Consider the following 20,649-nt stretch of genomic DNA (forward strand, 5'->3'; position numbering starts at 1 on the left):
TTTTCCCAAAATACTTATGCCAGTTTATATTCTCACCAACAGCGTGCAGAAGTTCCCTTTTTCCATATCCTCTCCAACACTTATCTTTCATCTTTTTGATCATAGCCATTCTATCAGGTGTGAAGTGATAATTCTTTATGGCTTTCATTTGCATTCTCCTGATACTTAATGATGTTGAACATTTTTTTCTTATACCTGTTAGCCATCTGTATGTCTTCTATTGAGAAATGTCTATCCTTTGTTCATTTTTTAATCAGGTTATTTGTTTTCTTACTATTGAGTTGTTTGAGTTCCTCATATACTTTTTTTTTTATTAAATCATAACTGTATACATTGATATGATCATGGGGCATCATACACTCGCTTCATAAACCATTTGACACATTTTTATCACAGTGGTTAACATAGCCTTTCTGGCGTTATCTCAGTTACTGTGCCAAAACATTTACATTCTACATTTACCAAGTTTCGCAAATACCCCTGTAAGATGCACCACAGGTGTGATCCCACCGATTCCCCTCCCTCTACCCACCCCCCCTTCCCACTTCCCCCTATTGTTAAGTTGTAGCTGGGTTATAGCTTTCATGTGAGAGTCCCAAATTAGTTTCATAGTAGGGCTGTGTACATTGGGTACTTTTTCTTCCATTCTTGGGATACTTTACTAAGAAGAATATGTTCCAGCTCCATCCATGTAAACATGAAAGAGGTAAAGTCTCCATCTTTCTTTAAGGCTGCATAGTATTCCATGGTATACATATACCACAATTTATTAATCCATTTGTGGATCGATGGGCACTTGGGATTTTTCCATGACTTAGCTATTATGAATTGGGCTGCAATAAACATTCTGGTACAGATATCATTGTTATGTTGTGATTTTTGGTCTTCTGGGTATATGCCCAGCAGAGGAATTACAGGATTGAATGGCAGATCTATTTTTAGATCTCTGAGTGTTCTCCATATATCTTTCCAAAAGGAATGTATTAATTTGCATTCCCATCAGTAGTGCAGAAGTTTTCCCTTTTCTCCGCATCCACGCCAACATCTCTGGTCTTGAGATTTTGTGATATAGGCTAGTCTCATTGGAGTTAGATGATATCTCAAAGTAGTTTTGATTTGCATTTCTCTGATGATTAAAGATGATGAGCATTTTTTCATATGTCTGAAGGCCTTGCGCCTGTCTTCTTCAGAGAAGTTTCTCTTCAAATCCCTTGCCCAGCCTGCGATGGGATCCCTTGTTTTTTTCTTGCTGATGCGTTTGAGCTCTCTGTGGATTCTGGTTATTAAACCTTTGTCAGAGATATACCCTGCAAATATCTTCTCCCATTCTGAGGGCTGTTTGCTTGCTCTGCTTACTGTGTTCTTAGCTGTGCAGAAGCTTTTTAGTTTGATCAAGTCCCAGTAGTGTATTTTTGAAGCTGCTTCAATTGCCCGGGGGGTTCTCCTCATGAAATACTCACCCAGACCAATTTCTTCAAGGGTTTTCCCTGCATTCTCCTCTAGTATTTTTATAGTTTCATGTTTTAAGTTTAAATCTTTAATCCAATGAGAGTCTATCTTAGTTAATGGTGAAAGGTGTGGGTCCAATTTCAGTCTTCTGCAGGTTGCCAGCCAGTTCACCCAGCACCATTTGTTAAATAGGGAATCTTTTCCCCACTGAATGTTTTTAATTGGCTTGTCAAAAATCAAATAGCGGTAAGTAGCTGGATTCATCTCTTGGTTCTCTATTCTGTTCCAGATATCTACTTCTCTGTTTTTGTGCCAATACCATGCTGTTTTGATCACTATTGATTTGTAGTAAATTCTGAGGTCTGGTAGTGTGATTCCTCCTGTTTTGTTTTTGTTTCTGAGTAATGTCTTGGCTATTCGAGGTTTTTTCTGATTCCATATAAAACGAAGTAATGTTTTTTCAAGATCTTTAAAATATGACAATGGAGCTTTAATAGGGAGTGCGTTGAAATTATATATTGCTTTGGGTAGTATGGACATTTTGATAATGTTGATTCTTCCCAGCCATGAGCATGGTATGTTTTTCCATTTGTTAACGTTTTCAGCTATTTCTTTTCTTAGAGTTTCATAGTTCTCTTTATAGAGATCTTTCACGTCTTTTGTTAGGTAAATTCCCAAATATTTCATCTTCTTTGGTACTACTGTGAATGGGATAGAGTCCTTAACTGCTTTTTCAACTTGACTGTTGTTGGTGTATATAAAGGCTACCGATTTATGAATGTTGATTTTGTAACCTGAGACGCTGCTGTATTCCTTGATCACTTCTAGGAGTTTTGTAGTAGAGTCCCTAGTGTTTTCCAGATACACAATCATATCATCTGCGAAGAGCGAAAGTTTGATCTCTTCTGACCCTATATGGATACCCTTGATCGCCTTTTCTTCCCTAATTGCGGTGGCTAAAACTTCCATTACAATGTTGAAAAGCAATGGAGACAATGGGCAGCCTTGTCTGGTTCCTGATCTGAGTGGAAATGATTCCAATTTAACTCCATTCAATATGATATTGGCTGTGGGTTTGCTGTAGATAGCCTCTATCAGTTTAAGAAAAGTCCCTTCTAGACCAATTTTCTTGAGTGTTCTGATCATGAAGGGATGCTGGATATTATCAAAAGCTTTTTCTGCATCAATTGAGAGAATCATATGGTCTTTGTTTTTTAATTTGTTTATGTGCTGAATTACATTTATAGATTTACGTATATTGAACCAGCCTTGAGACCCTGGGATAAAACCAATTTGGTCATGATGTATAATTTGTTTGATGTGTGCTGGATTCTGTTTGTTAGGATCTTGTTGAATATTTTTGCATCTATATTCATTAGTGATATTGGTCTATAATTTTCTTTTCTTGTTTGGTCTTTTCCTGGTTTGGGGATCAGGGTGATGTTTGCTTCATAGAACGTGTTGGGTAGTCTTCCTTCTTTTTCTACATTTTGGAACAGGTTGAGTAATATAGGTACTAATTCCTCTTTAAAAGTTTGGTAGAATTCTGACGTGAAACCATCTGGTCCCAGGCTTTTCTTTTTAGGGAGGTTTTGTATAGTTGATGCTATTTCTGAACTTGATATGGGTCTATTCAACATTTCCACTTGATTCTGGTTAAGTCTTGGAAGGTGGCGTGCTTCCAAGTATCGGTCTATTTCCTTCAGATTTTCATATTTCTGAGAATACAGTTTCTTGTAATATTCATTAAGGATTTTTTTGATTTCTGATGAGTCTGTGGTTATTTCGTCTTTGTTGTTTCTGATTGATGATATTAGAGATTTTACTCTTTTTTTCCTGATTAGGTTGGCCAGAGGTTTATCTATTTTATTGACCTTTTCAAAAAACCAGCTTTTTGATTTATTGATCTGTTGTATTTTCTTTTGTTTTCAATTTCATTTAATTCTGCTCTAATTTTGGTTATTTCTTTTCTTCTACTGGGTTTGGGGTTGGAATGTTCTTCCTTTTCCAGTTGCGTGAGATGTCCCATTAAGTTGTTAACTTCCTCTCTTTCCGTTCTCTTGAGGAAGGCTTGCAGTGCTATAAATTTCACTCTTAGAACTGCCTTTGCGGTGTCCCAGAGGTTCTGATAGTTTGTGTCTTCATTGTCGTTTTGTTCCATAAAATTGGCGATTTCTTTCTTAATCTCATCTCTGACCCAGCTATCATTCAGCATAAGGTTATTTAACTTCCATGTTTTTGTATGGGTATGCAGATTCCTGTTGTTACTCAATTCAAGTTTTATTCCATGATGGTCCGAGAAGATGCATGGAATAATTTCTATTCCTTTAAATTTACTGAGGTTAGACTTGTGACCTAAAATGTGGTCAATTTTGGAGTAAGTTCTGTGGGCTGATGAGAAGTATGTGTATTCAGTTTTGTTGGGATGAAATGTTCTGTAGATGTCTGCTAAATCTAAATATTGGATGGTTAGGTTTAAATCTAAGATTTCTTTGCTCAGCTTCTTTCTGGAGGATTGATCCAACACTTCCAAGGGAATGTTGAAATCTCCGACGATTATGGAGCTGGAGGAAATCAAGTTACTCATGTCTGTTAGAGTTTCTCTTATAAATTGAGGTGCATTCTGGTTGGGTGCATAGATATTAATAATTGAGATCTCATCATGTTGAGTATTACCCTTAACAAATATGAAGTGACCATTCTTGTCCTTCCTTACTTTTGGTGGTTTAAAGCCTACTGTATCTGCAAATAAAATTGCAACACCTGCTTTTTTCTGATTACCATTTGCCTGAAATATGGATGACCATCCTTTCACCCTGAGTCTGTATTTGTCTTTTAAGTTGAGATGTGACTCTTGTATGCAACAAATATCTGGCTTGAGTTTTTGTATCCAGTCAGCTAACCTATGCCTCTTTAGAGGACAGTTTAAGCCATTCACATTGATGGAGAGTATTGATAAGTCTGGTGGAAGTTTGGGTATCGAGTTTTTCAAAGGTCCAGTGGACATTTTTAATCCTTTTGCCAGTGTGGAAGTTGGAGTTTGATCCGAAGTTTCTGAGTCAGTTTACTTTTGTGGTGTAGGATTGGGTTGGTCATTGTGGAGGATAGGTCTGAGAATATCCTGAAGAGCTGGTTTACTTATGGCAAATTTTTTCAACATATGAATGTCATTGAAGTATTTAATTTCTCCATCATAGATGAAACTCAGTTTAGCTGGATACAAGATCCTGGGTTGAAAATTTTTTTGCTTTAGGAGATTAAAAGTTGATGACCAGCCTCTTCTGGCTTGAAAAGTTTTAGCAGAGAGATCTGCAGTTATTCTAATATTCTTACCTTTGTACGTTATAGTTTTCTTTCGCCGGGCTGCTTTGAGAATCTTCTCTTTCATGTTAACTTTAGTGAAGCTAATTATGATATGTCTGGGGGATGACTTATTGGGGTTGAATCGTGCTGGGGTTCTGAAGCTGTCTGCTATCTGAATTTCAGATTCTCTAGGCATGTCTGGAAAATTTTCTTTCATAATTTCATGCAGAAGGGCCTCTGTGCCCTTGGAGGCCACTTCATCGTTCTCAGAAATTCCTATAATCCTTATGTTGCTTTTTTTTGAATTATCTGAGAGTTCTCTGAGTGAGTGATCCGTTTTTGCTCTCCATTTCTCTTCCTCTTTGAGAGATTGGGAGCGTTCGAAGACTTTATCTTCAATGTCAGAAATCCTTTCTTCTGCTTGCTCCATTCTGTTACTGAGGGATTCTACTGTATTTTTCATATCTTTGAGGGCTGTAAGTTCTTGCTTCAGTGTGTCTAAGTCTTTGGTGGTTTTGTCTTTAAATTTGTTAAATTCTTGAGACAATTTTTGAATTTCTCCTCGGATTCCTAATTCCATTTTATTAATCTTGTCTGCCATCCAAATTCTGAATTCGATTTCTGACATCTCAGCCAGTTGTTTATGAATGGGATCTTCAATCACATCTGCCGTGTCTTTTCTTGGGGGGGTTGATCTATTCTGGTTATTCATGTTACCAGAGTTTTTCCGCTGATTCCGCCCCATGGTTATTTTACTCCCTTTGGTTTTTCCCCTGGGGTTTTATCGAGGGCCCGTACAGTGTTGTGGCCTGAGAAACTGGGGTCCTGTCTGGTGTGGTGGAGCAAAGTGGTTCTGTCTTGTTTTCAGCTGGTTTCTGTTCGATCCTATTGCAACTTCTACTCTGGCTTGAAGTCTCAGCTGTGTGGAAAAATCAGCAATTAAGTCACCCCGCCTGCCCACCTCTGGCCCCAGTTGGAAAAGGAGAATCAACCTTCCTACAACCGCAGACCCAGGGCACCGCCTGAAAAGTCCTCAGTCTATTAGCCCAGTTCAAAAGGTCCAAATCAACTATCTCAATCGGCTCTTGTCTCGGGTGAGAGAGTTCAAGAGGTCTCTGGGAACTGGATCACAGGGGCCTGGTGACTCCTCTGACATGGCTCACCCCAGTGCAGCGTGGAGTCAGGAGGAGCCACCCAGCAAACAGAGCAGTCTAGGAAGGTTGACGTCTCCTTCCCCACTTTGCCCCTTCCTCAGACCCAGTCACTGGTATCTCTGCAGATGGCTAACCCAGTTGCCTGCAGTGAACAGACACTCCAGGGGTTTGCACCTGCCTGAATCGCAAGGAAGTCTGCCAGGCCCCCGTAGACTGCCGCTATCTAGCAGGAGGAGATGGGGCCTGACATCTATGAGTGTTTGATGCAGGTGATGGGAGGGAGGTGTTCACTCAGGCTTAGCCCCATCCCTGATGGATGCTGCTAACAGAACAGAACAGAACAGAACAGACAACTTTGCGGGGTTCTGTCTCTTTTCCTGTCGAAATCGCCTACAGAAGACGAGCTGTTTTGAGTTCAAACGTCTTTGGTGTTGGAGGTTTGTGTCCGATCACCTCTCTGGGTCGGCCCCGCCCTGGAAGCTTCCTGGGTTTGTGAGCAGTGTCAGGAAATCCCCCGCTCACCGGTGGCCTCCTCTGGTTGCCCAGGGAGACAGGGGGTGTGGCCTCAGAATATCCAGAAGTGAGCGTTCTGCCGTTAAAGAAAAAACGGCTGTCGATCTACCTCCAAGGGGGTTCTGAGCCGTAGGGAGCCCAGTCGACAGCAAGCAGATTCAGTTTCTCCCAGTCTCTCGCCCGGTTGTACTGCCGCAGCTCAAGCCTTCAGGCTTCAGAGTGGGGGCGGGGTGGGAGGGAGCGGCTGGAGCCCAGAACCGCTGGGCAGCGGACAGACTCGGCTATCCCCAGTTCCCTGCCCAGCCACACGGCAGGTGTTCAAGTCTCCGGACCACAGAGTGAGGGCGGGGGAGCGCCTGGAACTCAGAGCCAGCAGGGGCTCCAAGCCATAGGGAGCCTGGTCGTCAGCGAGCAGATTCAGGTTCTCCCGGTCTCTCGCCCGGCAGCTCAAGCCTTCAGGCTTTAGAGTAGGGGCGGGGTGGAGGGAGTGGCTGGAGCTCAAACCGAGCTGGTCTCCGGACCCCAGAGCGAGGGCGGGGTGAACGCTGGGAGCCTGGAGCCAGAGCCCAGTCTGCAGCGAGCAAATTCAGATTCTTCTGGTCTCTTGCCTGGTTATACCGCTGCAGCTCAAGCCTTCAGGCTTCAGAGTGGGGGCGGGGTGGGAGGGAGTGGCTGGAGCCCAGAATCCCTGGGCAGCGAACAGACTTGGCTATCCCCAGTTCCCTGCCCAGCCACACGGCAGGCGTTCAGGTCTCCGGACCACAGAGTGAGGGTGGGGGAGCGCCAGGCACTCCGAGCCAGCAGGGGCTCCGAGCCTAGGGAGCCCGGTGGACAGCGAACAGATTCAGATTCTCCCGGTCTCTCACCTGGTTGTACTGCCGCAGCTCAAGCCTTTAGGCTTTAGAGTGGGGGCGGGGTGGAGGGAGTGGCTGTAGCTCAGAACCGAGCAGGCGTTCAGGTCTCCGGACCACAGAGCGAGGGCGGGGTGAACTCCGGGAGCCCGGGGCTCTCGGCAGCAAGGAAATTCAGATTCTTCCCGTCTCTCGCCTGGTTGTACTGCCGTAGCTCAAGCCTTCAGGCTTCAGAGTGGGGGCGGGGTGGGAGGGAGCGGCTGGAGCCCAGAACTGCTGGGCAGCGAACAGACTTGGCTATCCCCAGTTCCCTGCCCAGCCACACGGCAGGCGTTCAGGTCTCCGGACCACAGAATGAGGGTGGGGGGAGTGCCAGGCACTCAGAGCAGCTGGTAGCGAGTTCAACTCAGCTATATGCCTGGAGGTATTGTTGCCCAAGGAGGGCTGCTGCACCTTGCCTCGGGGAAGTGCCACCCTGGTGAGGGTCTCCCTCCGCTGACTGTCCTAACCTCTCTCCCGTGCCCCAGAATCAGCGCTGACCAGCCACAGCTCAGGGACTGTCCTCTCCCCTTTAGGAGCCACCCAAGAATCCGAACTCCTGGGGGACAGGCTTTCAGACCTCAGAGAGAGTGGAGGGAAGTGCTGGGTACTCAGAGTCACCGGCAAAGGAAATTTACAGATTTATACAGTTTTATGCCTGGCAGGATAACGCCTAGGCCTCCTAGTAAGGGAGGTAGGTCTAGTTTGTAGTAGGTCTTTCCCGTGAAGTGTAGTGGGATGGCCTTTGATTTCTGCCCTTTTGTTTGTGGGGCCCTTAAGCCGATCAGGTGGGGGGGGACTCCCGTCCGCTTGGTGATGGGTTTTGTACCTTTTGTTTGCTTCCTTGTGATCGCAGCTCTCCTCAGTGGGATTGATGTGCGTTCTTCAACTTTCTCGCTTGGTGTTGCTGGAATCCATCAGGTTATTTGCTAAATTTTCGTCCCCTAACTCTCCTTCAGGACAGGAGCCTCTATGGAAAGCTGGCTTCAGTCCGCCATCTTCCCATCATCCCTCTCCTCATATACTTTGGATATTAATCCCTTATCAGATGCCTGGTTTGCAAATATTTTCTTATATTTCATAAGTTGTCTCTTTATTCTAGTGATGGTTTCCTTTGCTATGAAGAAGGCTTTTAGTTTGATATAATCTATTTTGTTTATTTTTGCTCTTTCCTGTGCTTTTGGGATCATCCATAGAATTATTTTGAGGACCAGTGTCACATAGTCTTTCCTATATGTTTTCTTCTAACAGTTTTTCAGTTATTATCTTTAAGTCTTAATGTATTTTGAATTGACCTTTTTAGATGGTGTGAGATAATTGTCTAGTTTCATTCTTTTGCATTCAGATATCTAGTTGTTCCAATGACATTTATTGAAGAGACTATCCTTTCCCCATTGCATGTTTGTGGCACTTTTGACAAAAATAAATTAGCTATAAATATCTGAATTTATGTCTAGAATTTATGTAGTGTTCCATTAGTCTGTGTGTCTATTTTTATGCTGGTAGCATGCTGTTCTGAGACAGTGAGAAGCATAGTGGACCAAGTAAACATTGATAGAAAAACATGAAAATCTTAACTGAAAATCTTGGCCAACCACTCTTGGCTCTAGCACCATGACAATGCACCAGCTGACATGGCACCGTCTGTCTGTGAGGGAGTTTTTAGCCAGTAAACAAATAATTGTATTGTAACACCCTCCCTATTCACCTAATTTGGTCCCCAATGACTTTTTTCTTTACTCAAAGATAAAGGAAATATTGAAATGAAGACATTTTGATGACATTCAGGATAATAAGGGTAATATGATGACAGCTCTGATGGCCATTCCAGAAAAAGAGCTTGAAACTTGCTTTGAAGGGTGTGCTCAGCACTGGTATTGGTGCATAGCTTCCCAAGGGGAGTACTCAAGGTGACCATAGTGATATTCAGCAATGAAGTATGTAGCACTTTTTCTAGGATAAGTTTGTGAACTTAATTATCCTAGAAATAATTGTAGGTATATACCTCATGCAATGCAAATTAATCAAAATCAGGGTAATTAAGATCTCTTAACACCTCAGGAATTTATCTTTCTTTGTGTTAGGAACATTCCAATTCCACTCTTTTAGTTATTTATTTTTTATGATAAGTTTTAATTAATTGGCATATTTATATATGCTTGCATACATGTGTAACAGCATATTGGCATACCTGACTTCACTATTCATATGTCCTAATCATTACATCAGGTGTAAACTAGGATTTGAGCATTTTTTCCCTTTTATTAAGTCATATACACATAGATCATGAATACATTTATGCATATGTGAAGTACAATGTGTTGATTTTTTTTTTTATACAATTTGGAGTGCTTACATCAAACTAATTTATATAGCTTTTGCCTTGTTTACTTGATTATTGTGTTAAGACATTTATATTCTATACTGATAGATTTGACTTGTACCCTTGCAATATGCTCCATACATGTGGTCCCACCATTTACCCTCTCTATATCAAACCTCCATCCTCCCCTTCCTTCACATTCCACTTCTCTCCTTCATCCTGGGCTATAGTTGTGATCTATATTACATAAGAAAGTATGAGTAAATATAAATTGGTTTCATAAAAGTACCGAGTATGTTGGATACTTTTTCTTCCATTCTTGAGATACTCTACTTAGTACCTATATTACTTAACCTTTTCCAAAACATAGAAAAAGAAGGAATACTTCCTAACACATTCTATGACGCAAATATCACCCTGATCCCCAAATCAGGAAAAGACTCAACAAGAAAAGAAAATTATAGACCAATATCTGTAATGAATGTTAATGCAAAAATATTCAATAAGATCCTAGTGAACATAATCCAGCAACGCATCGAACAAATTATACACCACGACCAAGTGGGTTTTATCCCAGGGTCTCAAGGCTGGTTCAATATATGTAAATCTATAAATATAATTCAGCACACAAATTAAAAAACAAAGACCATATTATTCTCTCAATTGATGCAGAAAAAAACTTTTGATAATATCCAGCATCCTTTCATGATCAGAACACTTGAGAGAATAGGTATAGAAGGGACATTTCCTAAACTGATAGAGGCCATCTACAGCAAACCCACAGCCAATATCATATTGAATGGAGTAAAATTGAAAACATTTCCACTCAGATTAGGAACCAGGCAAGGTTGCCCACTGTCTCCACTGCTTTTTAACATTGTAATGGAAGTCTTAGCTACCACAATCAGGCAAGAAAAGGCGATCAAGGGTATCCAAATAGGAACAGAGGAGATCAAACTTTCACTCTTAGCAGGTGATATGATTGTATACCTGGAAAACCCCAGGGACTCAAGTACAAAACTCTTAGAAGTGATCAAGGAATACAGCAGTGTCTCAAGTTACAAAATGAATACTCACAAATCAGTAGCATTCATACATACCAACAATAGTCAAGCTGAAAAAACAGTCAAGGATTCTGTTCTCTTTTAGTTATTTTGAAGTATACCCTAATTTATTGTGGATTATAGTCACTTTGTTGTGCTATCAAATTATTATTCTCATTCTCTAACTACATTTTTGCACCCATTGACAGTTCCACTTTATCTCCACTCCCTGTTACCCTTCAGTGTCTGGTAACCCTCATTATACTTCGGCCTCATTGGAGCATAGAGCAGAACCTGAAGACTATTACCACAGTGGGGCTGGGAAGCAACTCTATTTAGCAGTAGAGTCCATTTCTACTCCCTTTATGGAGCTAGTCTTCAGGCTCTTCTCCCATGCCTTAGTCACTTTCACATGCCAACCAGCAGAAGGGCAAAGTGGCAGTACCCAAAATTTGAATCCTTCTCTGCCAATTACTGGGACTATAACTTTGGGATGAGCTTGTCTATAGAATGGGGATGGTGATAGTAGAACCTGTTTCATAGGATGAGTTGAGGATTAAATGAGATTCTATAAATAAAAGAATTTATCATGCTGCTTGCACATAATCAATGTTCAATAAATGTTAGCTATGATTATTATTATTACTACTACTATTATGTTGCTCCCTGTTCAGTCTCCAATATTTCCCAGTGCCCATAGAATTCAGTACAAACTTATAATATGGTAATAAAACTTCCTTTTACTCACCCATACATATCTGCAATTTCTTCCTAACATAAAATAACAGCTTCAGCTGTGCTCTTTCTCCCTTCTTGCCCTTATGTCTTATGTTTTTTCCCAGCTTTCTTACCCAGTAATTGAAGGCTTTCACCACTATCTTCCCTTCAAGTCACAGACTGATTGCTCTACCCACCCGGGGATTTTTCATCAACCTCCATTTGTCTGCTGTCAATTCTCAAGTTACATTGCATGCATTATAATTTGTTTGCTTGTCTGATGCCACACTCGACTATATTCTTCTCAGGGGGAGGAATCTTTTTTAAAACTTTTCATAGTCTTTACTTTTAGAACAATTTTAGGTTCACATGTATTCCTCACCCCCTGGTCCATACACATACCCCATGCCCCACCTATCAACATTCTGCACCAGATGGTACATTTGTCATTGCTGATGAACCTACATTGACACAGAATCACCCAAAGTTTGCAGTTTACATTGGGGTTCACTCTTGGTATTGGACATTTTGGGTGTTGGATAAATGTATAATGACATATATCCATCATTTTACTATCATACAGAATAGAGTCATTATAGTGAAAATCCTCTGTGCTCTACCTATTCATTCCTCTCTCCTCCAAACCTCTGGCCAGAGATTCTTCTTAGTTTATTTTTAGAAAATAACATAATAGCTGACACATAGATGCCTCCAAACAAGTGTTTTTAGATGTGTGGTTGAATGAGTGAAAGAAGAAAGGGACAGATTGGAGAGATCAGAGCATCTTGTCATTGCCTTGCTGACTGATGCTTTATGTTTTTCAATATTTACTCAGATTTTTATAACCTACTCAGCAGACCACTACACCTCTTTTGAGATGCCAACTGAAATCCTATTCATTATATCTATTAAACCTTAGTAGAGAGTATGTTTAGGACATTGCTAAGACTTATTTTATGAATGATTCATTTAATTCAACGTGCCACACTTGAATTTTTTGTTTCACAAGTGTGTGTCTGGATTCCCCAGTGAGACTAAATTATATTTTTATATAATGGGTAGAATTTTAAGGTAGTTCGTCCTCTTTCATTTTATGGGCAAAAGATGCCTTGATAAATTATTATATTTCACTGGGTATTGTAGACAGTAGTCAGGAACTGAGAAACTTGGTGGTCTTTTTTTTTAATTATTTTTTATTAAATCATAATGTTGTACATTGATGCATTTATGGAGTTCAGTGTACTGCTGTGATATACAATGTGAAATGCTTACATTGAACTAAGTAACACATCCATCACAATTATACTCATTTCTTAATAGTTTTGAAATGTACCATTGCGTCATGCACATTAGGTGAGGTTCCCCCCAAATGCCCTCCCTACTCCTATATCCCCCCTCCCCTCCCCTCTCCTCAAACTTGCTGGTCTTAAAAGAACTCAGAGTTTCAGTCTCTTTTGCATCATCTTAGCAAATTGAATAGGACAGAAAATTATTGGGAACTAATTTAACACATAACAGAGAAGCAAATTTTAGCAGATTTGAGTTTGCAACTGTTTTCATTAAAAGCAATAGAGATTTGCCAATTTGTCATTAAGATAATATAACTTTTCTATGCGTTAGCAGAAGTTATTTGTAGAATGTTTTTCATCCTTTCCCAAGTATTTAAAGAATTCTAAAACTGTATCTTTAATGATATTTGTTTTAATAAAATTTAAGAACAAAATGTTAGATACATTTTTGATTTTCAAATCGTATTTATCCTCTCTCCCTTCTCTAAATATCCAACATAAGGGAAGATTAATTTAGAATTTAAAATTTCATTCATTTAGTTTTGATCATAAAGGATGGCATGCTTATCTGCAAGTGATGATTTTGTATTTGTCTACATTATAAAGACATTTGGCCCAAATATTAAGTGTTTCATTAAGGTTCATTCACTGAGATGCTTTTTTAAAATTTCAGAATATTACTGGGGTATAAATGTTTTGCTTACCTGAATTGCTGTTGTACAGTTTGAGTTGAAGTTATAAGTGTGCCCCTCACACAGACAGTGTGCCCTGTATCCATTAGGGGTGAATTTACTCCTTTCCTCTTGCTGAGTTTTACTACATAAAGTGCACGTGGGTGTTGACCAATTATCCCAGCTTAATAGTGAGTATGTGTGGTCTGTCTTTTGCTATTATTGGGAAACTTCACTTAAAATAATGGTCTCATATTCTTCTCAGTAAAGTGTCTCAAGAATGGAAAAAAAAATATCCAATGTATTCACCCCTACTATGAAACTAACTTAGGACCTTCACATGAAGCTATAACCAAGTTTCAACCTAAGAACAGGGGGAAGGGGGAAAGCGTGGGGAGGGAGGGGGGAGGTGGGTAGAGGGAGGGGGATTGAAAGGATCACACATGTGGTGCATCTTACAAGGGTACATGTGAGCCTTGGCAAATGTGGAATGTAAATGTCTTGACAAAGTAACTAGGATAATGCCAGGAGGGCTATGTCAACTAATGAGATGAAAATGTGTCAAATATTCTATGAAACAAGTGTATGGTGCCCCATGATCATATTGATGTACACAGCTATGATTTAATAAAAAAAATAAAATAAAATAATGGTCTCCAGTTCCATCCAGGTTGTTGTAAAAGGTATGAGTTCACCATTTTCTTTTGCCTGAGCAGTACTCCGTGGTACACGTATACCACATGGTCTTAATCCCCCTGGTATTGATGGGCACCAAGGTTGGTTCCATGTCTTTGCAACTGTGCATTGTGTTGCACCTGTCTCTTTGATAAAATGACTAAATCCTATAGTGGGATGGCTGGATCCAGTGGTAGGTCTACCTTTGGGCCTTCGAGCTTGTACTAGTTTGCTGTCTCACCCACGGTGTAGGAGTGTTCCTTTCTCTTCACATCCACACCAGCATCTGTTGTTTTGGGATGCTTTTTTATAGTTGAGGGATTTCTGGGAAAAGCAATTAAAGGAGGCTTGAATCTGGGAGATATGAAACTCCTACTTTAATAAGGATTAATAGTCAATTGAGAGATTGTGGGGAAAGGGCTAGCCCATTCATATCACAGAAACCTCTTCTCTCTAGTTAAAGTGAGCTGTTAGTCATTCATCTAAGTAATGTGGCAATCATAGGAGTTATGCTGCATGATTTATCATTACGAATTGAGTAATAATGTCCTTTCTTTTCAGAAAAAAAAAATACTCCAGGGGGTGATATGTACCATTTTGAAAGAAAATGAAACATTTGATAAACATTATCTTTGAAATATACCACTGTGCGTATTCCTCATTGTGATCTTGTAATTAATAACCAGTTTTAAGTTGAAATCTCAATTCACATTCGGAAAAGCAATTTCAAGTCTTAGAAGGTAAACTGAGTGATTAGTTTCATGACAGTTCTATTTTTATTCACAGATAATACCTCTGAGGTAGCAATTACTACTCCAGGAACTAGTAACCATAGAAACAGCTCGACAGGTCCAACACCTGACTGCTCACCTCCATCCCCCGACACTGCCCTCAAAAATATTGTCAAAGTTATTCGACCCCAGGTAAGTGCCCTGAATGACATCACCTGAATGTGTTTTGTGTTTGGACCAGTGCGCGCATATCCCTTATGTTGCCATGCCTGGGCTATTTTATGGTATGTCAAATGGATTTTAAAATTAAAAGAGAAGATTCAGAGGATGATATTTGCACTCTTTGAAGTTGTTGATGGACACTGAAATCTGTATGAGCTTTTAGAAAAATGAATATATGTATTACACGAAGAAATAGGTGAGGCTTAGGAAAACAGCTATTTCACATCATTTTCCCTCTGAATGTTGTAATAATTACAGTCCAATTATTGAGTTGTTCTGTGTTTGCTGTTGTTTCCTGCTCCCTTTGTCTGTGCTCCTCTACACATGCTGCATCGTTTGTGAACGTTTCTCTACCCTGTGTCCCCAGTGGTTCCTGTGCACGCTCTTCAAGTTCTGTATTCCCTGCGGTTTCTAACCAGTGCTGTCTGTTTGCTATGGCACCTCTCGGTGATCCTTATTTTCCTCCGCTGTTTGTGTTCCTCCAGCTAAGCCAGTCTCTCTTCGCCCTTTGTTCTTTTTCGACCCCTGTCACTTGTCCATATAGATTTCTTTCCCTTCGCCCTTCTCTTTCAGTTGGATTTCCCAGTAGGCGGTTTGCAGGCAAGCTTTAGAAATATCATTGGGACAAGCTGTTCTGTGATATTTCATTGAAAATAGCACTTATAAAGCTGTTTGCATTATTTTTTTGCCAACAGATGGACCCAGAACATGGAATTGGTGGTGTTCTCAACCTGGCTTATTCTGAATGGGCCTTCTAAAATCCCAAACAGGGGGATTTCGGGTCCAATTAATGCCATTCATCAGCTACTTAGATACTTAGTGTGAACAGATCCTTTGAGCCTATGTGTAGGGCAAATGTGTCTTTGAGGACTGGTCTAAACGAGCAAGGATTTGTTTAATATCTTACTTTAATATAACTAATTTTAGATTATTTTTATTGAAATCTCCATTATCATCAATAAAGTAGCACTGAAACATCACATATGCACCCTAGTTTATAGAACACTTTTATAGTAATCATTTCATTTGACTTCACCAACTTCCATGGAAGCTACATTTTAATGTCATGGATAAGGATATTGTCCTTTTTACCAAGGTGAACAGTGTGACGAAGCTTATAACTTGTGTTCTAACCTTGCTATACGTATGAATTCGTAACAGAGGAAACTCCTACAAATGAGAAGTGGCCAATCCTTAAACCAGTACTGACACCTTTAAGTACAGAAACGAATTAATTGAGAAATTACACAAATGTGAGAGTATGACAAATCTTTAAATATTTTTCAAGATTTTCTAATCATATTCCATACAAGAGGAATCACTGTACAAATGTCAATATGTCACATAGCCTTTAAGTTGTTTATACTTTTAATTAGGGATAGAAAGGGAGAGAAGGAGATTGGACTAGGAGTGACAGAGGGGGCTTCCAAGGAGGAAAAGATAACATGTCAAGAAGGCTTCCAAAGACTGAGCAGTCTTTTGTTCTCCCAAAAATGGGTCTCCAAGGGAGAGAGGACACAAGTGGAGATATGGCTAAGGCCAAAAAAAGAGATTTTGGAACATGCATACGAGTAAGGTGTCAGTATCCTCAAGTGGCTGATTTCATTAACATAGTAGAAATTACACACATCAGTTCCATGATAGCTTACAAATACCATGACAACCCCAGAAATTGACTTACAAGGATAAAAAAAAAAAATGGGAAGACACCCCTCCTTTCCAAGAAAAATCATGAGCATTTTACCCACTCCCACTTAGCATAGAATTAGAAAATTGGCATAAAGGGGAAAACTCTTATTAAACCCAGGATCTTCTCCATGTCAGAGGGAGACCTATTCCTTCTCTGTAATGTACTATGCTTTAATAAACTCTGGTCCTTTGTATGCTTACCAAAAGAAAAAAGAAAGATATTGGCATTTCAAAGGGACTAACTTGTCCAGATGATTTGGAGTTTCTTTCCATTATTTTAGTGTAATAGTTGTTTCCTTCAATCCTATTCAGATGCTAGAAAAATTCTCATGAAGTTATATGGCTCAACACATCTTTATAAATATGGAATTTGGAGGTTCAGGGTAGTTTAGGCACAGGTAACATTTTACACAGTGCCCCAATATGTGGTCAAGAAAAATGTTTTCAGAAATTCCCTCTTCTTTTTCAAGTAAGTTTGATCTAATCTATTTGCTTCAAGAAATAAACCTCACTAAACTGAGCTATAGGTACTGTCTGTCACATTCAGTGTGACGGGTTCTTTCATTATATGAAGGTATTTTTGGTGCTTCGTGTGTCTGTTACGTTTTCAGTATTTTTTTTTTTTAATGATTTAGGGAAGACATTGTCCTGTATATGTTAATAAACTTCATTATGAAATATACTTGTTTTTATACCAATGTGAATTCTCTAATGTAAATGCACTTGGTCATTCAATGAATGAAAACCAAATTTCTTTCTACATATCTATGATCAACTCTAAGATCCCTCTCTACATATTTTATTGTAGTTTAGTTTAGTTTTGCTTACTTTGGTAACCTTTGAAGAAAACTAGATTCTGTTAATGCCAGAAATTCCATCTTGACTCTGTTCCTTGGTGCTGTCATTATTGAAATGTTTCCTTAGATGTTATAATGATAATGTAGGAGGGAAAAATAAGCAGGGAAAGTTAAGTAACCATTAAGCTAAATAACATGAGGATGATGGTATTTAAATTAAATTACAAGATGATGCTATCATATAAGCATATATGTATAAGAACAATACCATATATATGTGTATATTATATTATTATATATGTATATATATTTATGTATACATGTGATATTGGGACAGAGATAAGCAAAATTGCACTACTCTTCCTCCTGATGCGGAGACTTTGTGCATTGCCTATTTCTCCATGTGAGTGAGTTAAGAACTCCCCAGGTTCCTCATTCATTGTAGAGAGGAAGGAGTAGAAAATTCATGTGGAAATATTTATGGAAGAGTATCCAGGTAGGACATGTGGCTTCAGGAAAGCGTATGGAGCCTAGAGGGTGTACTTGGAGGCCAGATGGATGGATAAAATAGGAGAGTCTTGGTTTATTCTGACAAGTCATAGGTGAGTCAGGGAGAGAAAACTGTTGAGAGCTGCTGTTCCAAAGAAAAGATAATTATTGGTTAGCAAGACAGTCTGTATTTTAGCACAGGTTAAATCCTCCAAAGTGTTTGCTAATTCTGGCTTTCCATTTGCAAATGCAAGAAAGGTGAAGTTGGATTGACTAAGGGTATTCAAGCACTTTTTTTTTCAATTACTAATTTGAGATTAATAACATGGTTGAAATGACCATTTTACTTTTAAAACTGGTGTCTTGAGACTTGAAAATAAAAGTATAAATGCAACCTTTTACGTGAATTTACATTTTGCCTTGGCATTAGCTAATGTGTTCAGTCTTTTATTATGGGAACAATGATATTGAATAGGTATGATAAAGACAGAACTTTCATTTTGTTTACTGAAAATAGGTATTGTCTGGGTAGAGTAAGTCAGGTTACTTTCCCTTTGCCTCCTGCGCACCTTTATTTAGCTTATTTTCTGGGAACGCTGCCTGTAAATGGAGAGTATCCATTGTAATCAAGGAGTCCTTGCTCCCAGTGTGAGATGGGGCTGATTACACATTGCATGTTTCTGCTCAGTGTGGTAATGACTTGGAAGCTGCAAGCTTTCCAGCCCTTTGTTGAGTTTGTTTTTATTCAGCTTATTTATTAACCCACTAAGTCATGTCTGTTAGTTCTGCATCCTGTGTTTGATCTTTTCACCTTTGCTTCTTTGGATTCTTTGATGTCCTAAAATCCTCCAGATTGTGAAATAATTTATTTTTCATTTATAGTCACTGAAATATTTTATTTAGATGCTACTGACTCCTCCCTGTTTCTCTGCTCTGATGTACCCACAAGGCTGGATTCATTTACTTACAATTAAAAATAAAATTATTTTTACATTTTAAAAAATACTTGAAAAGGTTATCTTTGAAAAACTATTAGGTAGATCTATTGACATACTGATTTTCTTTCCACCAAGTAATTATGTTACTTGTGTTGGTTTTTTGGGTTTTCTTAATGTTTGCTGATGAAGCATCCTTCTTCCCTCAATTGAAGAATCAAATATACAGATCTCAAGTATATAGTTTGATGAGCTCTGACAATTATCTATGTAGGTATAACCTCACTCAAAGCAAGATACAGAGCATTGCCATCACCCCAGAAAGTATCCTTATGGTCCTTTCTGATCAGTTGCCCTCACTGCTGCCTCTGGGGCAAGTAGCTTCTGAGTTTTATCATCGGAGTGCCTATTCTTTATATAAATGGAATGATACAGGGAATATCTTTTTGTGTGTGTCAGTGTTGAGTTTCTTTTGCTCAATGTAATGTTTTTGAAATTCATCCTTTTGTTCCTTTTTTCATGAGATGCATTCCATTGAATTAATATGCTACAATTTGTTTATTCATTCTCCTGTTCACCAATGCCTGCATTATTTCCTGTTGTTTGACCATTATGAGTGAATATGTTGTGAATACATGTATACAAGTTTTTTTTGTTTTTTTTTAAGAGATGATGAGGGTTTTGTAATGTTTTGCCCCATGTTAGCATTAAACTCCTGGGTTCAAGTATCTTCCCACCTTATTGTTCCAAGTAGCTGGGACCATAGGCATGCGCCACCCCACCCAACTCAATTCCTTTTATAGATGTTTGTTTTCATATAGTTCATAACAATGAAATTATTGGGTCATAGGGTAGACAGATGAATAGATAACTTTATAAAATACTTTTAAACAAGTTTTTCAAAGTACTTGTTCCATTTTATAACCACCAATGGCAATGTATGAGAATTTTTGTTACTCTACATTCTCACTTGTTAAATTTTTTTTTTTTACTTTAGCCATTATGGCGAGTATGAAATGATTTCTCATTATAGTTTTAATTTTCATTTTTCTGGTGCTATATGATGCTGATTACCTTTTTCTATGGTTATTGCCCATTCTTACATCTTTTTTTGCGAGAAATCTGTTCACCTCTTTTTTATGAGTTTTGACTTCTTGTTGATTTGCAAGAATTCTTTATAAATTGGCCTATAATTCCAAAAGATATTGGTCCTTTGTCAGGTATATGTAATGCAAACATTTTCCCCCCAGGCTTTAATTTGCTTTCTGATGAGCAGAATATTTTAATTTTGATGTGACCCAATGTATTATGATTATTATTATTATTATTATTTTGACCCAATATATTATTATTATTTTTTCTTTTACAGTTAGTATTTTCTGTGTCTTGTCCAGGTTGTGAATATATGCTCCCATTTTTTTCCTATAAGCTTTCTGGTTATGGCTTTTATATTTAGGTCTATAATTCATCTCAGGTGGTTTTGTATATGGTGTGAGGTAAAGGGTGAAGATTTGGCTTTTGCTACATATAAAAAGTTTGTCCTCATTGAGTTGAATTAATACTTTATTATTATATATTAATTTCACTTTTGAACTGCTGGTGGTTGAATATAGAGATGTGATTGAGTTTTATATTGCCTGTTTAATTTTATTAAAAATCAGAATAGTTTTTGCTGTCAAAAAACATTTCTGCGGAATTCTTTTGTGTCATCAGAGAAAAATGAGAGTTTTAGTTTAATACTAATCTTTATGCCTTTTAT

The 20,649-nt window shown here is 38.9% G+C and overlaps 1 protein-coding gene across 5 annotated transcripts in view; it reads left to right on the plus strand.

Annotated features, from left to right (window-relative positions):
• The window catches only part of ANKS1B (ankyrin repeat and sterile alpha motif domain containing 1B), a 1,177,049-nt gene that overhangs the window by 474,417 nt on the left and 681,983 nt on the right, over positions 1 to 20,649 (plus strand). For all 5 annotated transcript variants that reach the window (XM_053582560.1, XM_053582555.1, XM_053582557.1 and 2 more), the window contains exon 11: positions 14,814 to 14,950. In XM_053582560.1, coding sequence (XP_053438535.1) covers positions 14,814 to 14,950 — 137 coding nt within the window. The remainder of the gene's footprint in view (positions 1 to 14,813; positions 14,951 to 20,649) is intronic.

Source organism: Nycticebus coucang, chromosome 3 (genome assembly GCF_027406575.1).
Source record: "Nycticebus coucang isolate mNycCou1 chromosome 3, mNycCou1.pri, whole genome shotgun sequence".
NCBI lineage: Eukaryota > Metazoa > Chordata > Mammalia > Primates > Lorisidae > Nycticebus > Nycticebus coucang.